The sequence below is a fragment of the Egretta garzetta genome, unplaced genomic scaffold (assembly GCF_000687185.1).
Source record: "Egretta garzetta isolate BGI_Z169 unplaced genomic scaffold, ASM68718v1 scaffold59, whole genome shotgun sequence".
In the NCBI taxonomy this organism is placed as follows: domain Eukaryota; kingdom Metazoa; phylum Chordata; class Aves; order Pelecaniformes; family Ardeidae; genus Egretta; species Egretta garzetta.
Genome location: NW_009267230.1, coordinates 5,934,198 through 5,941,809, shown reverse-complemented (window position 1 = coordinate 5,941,809; position 7,612 = coordinate 5,934,198). Strand labels below are relative to the sequence as shown.

General features: G+C 42.2%; 1 protein-coding gene and 1 non-coding gene across 2 annotated transcripts; both read left to right on the top strand.

Annotated features, from left to right (window-relative positions):
- Positions 1 to 418: 418 nt before the first annotated feature.
- On the top strand, positions 419 to 2,450 carry RPL37 (ribosomal protein L37; the record flags this gene model as incomplete). Its single annotated transcript, XM_035902752.1, has 3 exons — positions 419 to 566; positions 852 to 936; positions 2,274 to 2,450. Coding segments are annotated over 3 exons (303 nt in total), but the record flags the coding sequence as incomplete, so codon positions are not given.
- On the top strand, positions 2,093 to 2,175 carry LOC118453174. Its single transcript, XR_004843109.1, has one exon. It is a non-coding gene; the product is annotated as a small nucleolar RNA SNORD72 (small nucleolar RNA).
- Positions 2,451 to 7,612: the final 5,162 nt, after the last annotated feature.

Here is a 7,612-nt window from a genome sequence, read left to right as displayed (position 1 = left end):
GTCTGAGGCAGCCGTGGGGATAACGTAGCAAGAGGGGGTTGCGTGGCCAAAGCGTCTCCTGGTGAGTGTGCGGCTGGTCTGCGAGAGGCAAATCGCCTTCTTCAGGAGGGAGCAGTTTACCAGTTTATCGGTGGCGAGTCTGGGGGATGAGAAGGGAGATAAGGCAGCCACCGGGTGGTTTTATTCCAGCACGGGGCAGCGGGGCTGGGGAACGAGAAGAGGCAACGAGGGGCGTAAGGAAATTATTTCTGAAAACGGAGAATATCTATAGGCGACACTGAGCTGGCGTGTTGGTGTTCAGTGTGCCTCTGACGTGTTCGTTGGACTGCGTGGATTTGTGCCTGTTTTCTAGGGGAGCTTATTTTTTAATTGAGTCACTTGGAAACGCTAGTGATATTTCTGACATGCCATGTCTTGAAATGCTTCTCAGACGAAGGGTACATCGTCATTTGGTAAGCGACGGAATAAGACACATACCTTGTGTCGTCGATGTGGGTCCAAGGCATACCATCTGCAGAAATCTACCTGTGGGAAGTGTGGTTACCCTGCTAAGCGTAAGAGAAAGTGTAAGTGACAAACTGACTTGAGTTTAAAAACCTGTGTTTCTTTGTCTTCTTCAGTAATCTATAACTTTTTTTCCAACCAAGGAAGAACATTGTGTCAACTTGCAGTGTTCGGAGCTTTTTTCAAATTAATGCTGGTCTAAGTATATTTTAGCTAACACGTGGTATTACTACATAGAGATTGACTTAAGATTTTTTTTTTCTTTCTATCAGATTGAATAATTGTGCTATACAAATGTAATGTGCAACTTACTCATCTGCACCAAATAATTAACTTGTATGCTTTAGATAACTGGAGTGCAAAGGCTAAAAGACGCAACACCACTGGTACTGGTCGCATGAGGCACCTGAAAAAGGTCTACCGTCGATTCAGGTATAACATTTTAATACAAACTATTGTGGTGTGAAGTCCTGCATAGGGATCGCTTAGTTATAAAATCTATCATTCAGAGTTAAGATTTTTATATATTTAGTGCACTTAATGTGGTATGGTCTTCCTAAATATAGCATGAGTAAATGATGCCTTATATAATTGGCTGCATATTCCTTTGAGGACAAAAAAAAGCTCACTCCCTGTTAATACACAGGGTGTATAACAAGCTCTGATGTTTCTGTTAGGTGCAGATAGTACAGAACACAGGGTCTTGTAATAAAATGCCCACCTTTAGAAAGGTATGCGTTGTGTAGTGTTGCCTCTACTTGTGAGTCAACTCAGTTGCTGGCTGCAGTGAAGCATGGACTTTTTTCAGAGACAAGCCCTGAAATGCGTTCCAGTCTCCTGCCCACAAAAAAAAAAAAAAGCTCAGGACTGAAATAACTTCAGTAGTTGCTCTCGTATTTGAGGAGTTCAGTACATAGTTAGCAGTACATAACTGTAAGATCAGATTCAGAGTTACAGGTTTCTCAAATTTGTTAAAGAGCTTTGAGTTGTACTTAGGAGATAACAGTGGGGATATTGTGCTGTTAAACTCTAAGAATTTCTTTTGTATGACCCCTGTGTTCTAAAGTGGAGCTCTGTAGGTTCTGGCGTAATACACAAGAAAACTGGCTGAAAAATACCAAGTGATTCAAAAACCTTGTCATAAAAATGTAGACTGGATTTAATAGTGAAAAGTAGGAGTCTTTTAAGTCCCAGACCAGGGCATAGTTGAGGGATCCATTTATCTGTTAGTTTTGGTGAGTGCAGTCTCTCCCAGCAACAGCCAGAAAGTACCTTACAGCATGCAGCTGTAGCCTGCTTTCCACTGAACGTGGCTGAAGTAGAAATATCATATCCAAAGGCGAAGCTTGGGGCTGACTCTTCTCCTGTCATGCCTGTCTCAGTCTCTGGTTATAGAGGATTTCTGTAAGAAATTGACTTGCACTTAAACATGAAATCTTCCTACTAAGCTGAGTGGCTTAGTATGAACATAAAGTAAAGCGTGCTGTATCTGATACAGTCTTGCAGTGTTCACTTGGTTACCGAAATCTTCCTGTTTTGAAGAAGTCAAATTTACTTCAGCAGAAGAGCACATACCATGTATTCCAAACACTTGTTAATAAGACGTTTCTTACTAAAAGTGTCTGATCATATGAACTCCATGGTGATTTCAGTGCATTGCTGAGATAAGCTGGAAAAAGCTGGTGAACTCTATCTGAAACATTACTTGGAAAATAACCCGGAGCAGGAACCGTCCTTTCAAAAAGTGGTAACCATATTTCTACTTGCAGGAATGGATTCCGTGAGGGAACCACACCGAAGCCCAAGAGAGCAGCTGTTGCAGCCTCCAGCTCATCGTAAAGACTCATCTATTTGTTAAAATAAATGGTCTTATCCAGAGAATGTCACCTTTTATACATGTTTTACTTCAGTGAAATGCAGGATTCCTGAAAATACATATATTTTACATATGCACACACAGTTTCTTGATGGTATGCATTGAAATAATTCATTAAAAACGGTCCTTTAATTGACTTCTTATGTGATAGCACCTCTGCCTTGAAGAGGACAATTATCTCTGTGGTGAACTTTTAAAGAGAGGCTTGTACATGTTACTCAAAAGAACACACCCACAAGAGAAATGCGGTATTGGCACTATGGACTTGCCCTGCTTGGCTTCCGAGTTTCATTGTGCCCTAGTGTGGAGAGTCAGGATTTATCTCAGAGGCAGTAACATGAATAATGCCTCAATGTGCTGTTCTTGGGGGGGAGTAGTTAAGAGGGATTCCCAGTCTTAGCCATTTTTCACTGCTCCGTGGCACTGAAAGGCCTGCAAAAGTATTGCTTATTTGGTGGGTCACTGCTGATTGGGCAAAAAGAAGCTCCCAAGTCCAGAGCACAGATACTGCCAGAGACAAAGGGATTGGAGATCTGTTGTAGGTGAGACACAAGTTGCCTGGAATGGTCTCGGGAGGTCGGTGTGGAAAGCTGACGCACCAAAGGTCTGAGTTAACTATGCTGGGTGTAAACAATAAATGGTAGGTAGTATGATAGAGAAGTCGGTCACTTGGGATACATACAGATTAACAGATTGACCCCTGATGCATTTGTACCCTATGTGATGTGTTACTGGGCTACCTGGCTGGCTTTCAAATGCTGCTTTAAAAAACTTGTAAGATGCTGTTGGGAAAATTTGGGAAATTGCAGTAATCACTGCAAGAGTTCAGAGGATTTTCAGATGCCATGAAGAAGAAATACTAGAAAACCAAAAACTTAGGATGCTTTAAGCTTCTGAGGCTGTTCTTACTGTGATTCCTCAGGCTTCATCATTAATTTCTTGAAGGAGCATACTGCTTTGTCAGTGCTGAAGGATCAGCAGTTGATACATATCAACTTGTGCAAATCACTGAAGAAATTTTCAGACAGGTTTAAAATTGGGAGTGCATCTGGCTACGCTTTCTTACATTTTTAAATGAAGTACAGTTAATGCTTTTGGATACTTCAGTATCTATACTTGGGCTGTTTCTAAATCAAATCTTGCCCTGCTGTTGCCTTGGCATGTAACAAGTACGCTGTACTTGCTCTGCTTTCAGCTGGTCCTGCTGAGAGAGTCTGAAAGTAAATGATGGTGAAGATGTTAAAACACATTTTGTGCGTACTACAACGTATTCCCAGGGCTCAGGAGTGCATCTGAAATGTGTTTTTTGGTGATGAACTGGGAAACATGTAGTGTAGGAGGAAGTAATAGTAAATGTGTCTTTTACACGGAAAAAGGATCCTTGTCAGCTTGACTTGAGGGTCTGAGCCAGTCTCAAACTTGTAAGTGGGAATTCTGCGTATTGCCTTGGAGCAGTGTCTCGTCTGCGTTCGTTCATATTGAAACCACATCAAGACCTAACACAGCCATTCAATGCATAGTGAGCCATATTAGACTTCTGGTACCATTGCACATCCTGCAAAGACATGTAGGTAACAGTACCTGGGGTTTAGATAGGTTTTGCACGTGAACTGGCAAACCCAATGGGGTGAATGAGCTCCGCCTCCATTGGTGTGAGATTGCCGACTCCACAGCAGGAACAGCTGGACAAGGTATTTCACGCTTTCTGACCCCCAGCTGTTTCTACCATCCAGTGCACTAGCATGAAGTGGTGCTAATTTTACCTATAAATTAAGACTACCTCCTCTCTTCCTGTCTTACGAGGGTAATACGGAGATGAGTCCAGTTACTTTTCCCCCAATGACACACGCGAACAATGCCCACTAGATTATTGTGACCCCTGGAAAGAGGAGAGGTGGTCTTAACATGTCATGAGATGTTCCAAGAGGACAATGTTGGGAGAAGAAAGGTGTTAGTCACTTTTCCTTGTGGATTTATATGAGAAATGTTCATCACTTGGCAATGATTTGAGGACCTCTCACAATAGTAAGTTAACTTTCCTATACACAGCCGTAACTACTATACTAGATTCTCTGCTCTATTAAAATTTGATTCAGAGCTCTAAATTAGAACCTTTGATGTCTTGGCCTTATGCTACCCATGTGGAGCCTTCTTCACTCAAAATACCAAATGACTTGATTGAGTGATGCTATTTGTCTTACTCAGAATGTGTATAACCCCCACCACCAGTTGTAGAGACCGCTAAGGTCTCCCCTCAGCCTCCTCCAGGCTAAACAACCCCAGTTCCCTCAGCTGCTCCTCGTAAGATTTGTGCTCCAGACCCCTCACCAGCTTTGTTTTCTCCTCTGGACGTGTTTCAGCAATGCAACGTCTTCCTTGTAGTGAGGGGCCCAAAACTGAATGCACTGTGAGTTCTCGTTTACCGTTTTGCTTTAAAGGCAGTCTACCTGAGCTGTTCTGTTGTGTATTTTTAAGTCCCTGCATTGCTATTTGTGTGGCACTGGTATTAAATATCTGGCACAGATAATCAGTCATTAACTCAATGAATGAATGAATGAAGAATAAATTCACTAAATGGCCCTCTCTAGGGCCTCTCTGAGGTCTTTTATGACCAAGCTGTGACACCTTGGCAGAACTGATTTCTAGCACCTGTGGGCTTGAATAGTTTCAAAGCTGAAGCTTGCATAACCTTAAATGCTAGCAGGACTTAGACTTACCTCCACCACCAGAATGAACAGCAGGTTCTTGTACACATTTCCCTTTAAATATTTATTACTCCTCCTTCAACCATTGCTTTTGTTCAGGTTAAATCCTAAACTCTGGATATGGACTCCCTGTGCTGCTCAGGGCTGGAGACAGCTTGCACAGGGCTCTGTCTTCACTGGAGCATCCAGGGACCTATCTCTGTTTCCTCAGGCTCACGTGTGTAGACTGCAGCAGAGATGTCTCAGTGGGGATCCACTACTGCCACAGCGTGAGTCCTGCTCAGAGATCCAAAGCTGTGCTGAGCCAGGGCAGATTCCTCTAACCTGGGCAGGGACAGGGAAGAGGTGACTGCTGATCTCAATGTATAACACTGCAGAGAGGGAGGAATTGGAGAGGAGGTCTGATTTAACTAACACAGCTTCTTGCTTTTTCCTCTCCTGTTGGCAAGTGGTGGCAGATGCGACTCTCACTGCCTTCCAGGGGCCACACAACAGTCAGAAACTGTAGCTTGAAAACAGCTCTTCTAACACGAGTGCTTATGTATGGCAGGGACTCAGAACAGGAGAGAGAAGAGAGGAAATGGTGAAGGTCCATTATTAAATTTATCATATTAATCCTATCCCTATTGGTGACACACGCATAATCAAATCAGCTAATTATTTTGCTGCTGCGAATGCTATGAACTCCATGTAGGGGAACAGACATGCAGCCGGATTGCTTGTTTGCTTTATTTTTTTTTTCCTTTCACCTTTTCTTAATGACAGCGTGGGTTGGATTTCCAAACTCTCCCAGCACTGGCATAACTGCTCTCTCTGGCAGCTGCAATCAAATGCCTATTTGTCTAACTGCTAACACTTCTACCAGTAAAATGCTGACTGACAGCAAGTTCTGCTACAGAGAAACTGCCAAATTTCTGTATTCTCTACTCTTTTCTTCCAATAACAAGAAAAAAATAATTGCACAACATGATTTGCAAACCTACTGATGCTGAGCATGAATTGTGATTCAAATTAGAATTTCTGAGGGGAGTACTTCTCTTTAGATGATGTCCAGAACGGGCATAATTAACATATCTGAATTCAGAAGTCAGGAAGTGAAAAATCTGGCATCTTACTGAAGAACATTAGTATTCCCTTTTCCTGCATTATATACTATCTCTTAATTTATTAGGTTTATATTAAAGCTTTATACTGGTCAACTAGTGCAGGCTGAAAGCTTCACACATTTTCTGCTCAGAGATGATCCTCACGAAAATGTTTGAAAGTAAAATCCTAAATTACTCAAATAAAATTACTTATTAGTTTTATTTTCCTTGTTTTGACTATTTTACCATTTAAAATGTTATTTTATTTCATGTCATGCAAATTTAACAGGGCAAATATTACAGGTAGTCCCTACATTGCTTAACAGCCTATGTTTTGGCACTGGCTGAACAAATTACTTGGTTTTAACATTTTTTTTTAAAAAGGATTCTTTATATTTTCCTATGAAATATTTCAGAATTTTTCTTCCATAGTAATGAACAGATGAGCCTTGATTTTTTATCTCATTAGGATAGAGGGATGTTTTAAAATATAAAGATTTTCCATGGACCAGAGTTTCTGTTTTCCAACCTTTGGTAAGATTAAGGACTGTAATTTAAGTAATACTGAATGGCCTCTGAATCAGATTTAGGACTGTAATTAGAAAAAAATTGTTTAACTTCTTGATGTCTGCACATTGAAAAACCTTTATATATTGTTTCTGTAATGTATTTATCTACTTGCAAACACACTCAGGGGCTGTGCTTAGGGTAGGCAAGAGAAAAGCATTTTAGTTGATATCATTCCCTTAGTCTGGAGAACTGGGGAAAGGAGGTGAAAGGACGGGAGTTGTCCATAACCTTCCTCTTCACTCCATCACGTCTCCACACAAAAATACCCATCCAATTGTTACTCCTTCTCCACGTTCATCTGTTTCTTTGAAGGCAGGGCTGGAAAGTGATTAAAAAATAATCCTATGGTCTTTGGTACGTAGAAAATGTTCAGTGAGTGAATGGAAAGCAGGCTACTGGCCTAAATGCAGCATGAATGGGTGAGTTGGCCAGACATACTGGAGGACAGGTTACCTGGCCAAGGCAGCAGGAGTTAAGAGGGTCCCACCTCTCTCCTTATTCCCTTAATAGGGTCTGGACTTGGACCAGGGAAGGGGAAGGGAGAAGGGGAGATGAACCAACATTTAATTTACAAGGAAATAAGTTGATTGGAAATAGAGACTTCAGAGGTCTCTTCTTCGCAGGTGGCTACGTTTTCTGTCACGGGATCCCAATAAGCATTCTTCAGTAGAACTGATCCTCTGGCAGCTTATGCTCCTGAATTACTGAAGGACTGGACTGGTGTTTGCTTACGTCAGAGCCAGGGCGCGGGGTGAGAACGTGGCTACACCAGCCGGCTTCATCCTGACCTGCCACAGGCCCTTCTTCCCCGCCGAGCACCGGTGGTTTGGGAACACAGCACGCTGCCTCTGCCCGGCTGCCCCGCCTCACCT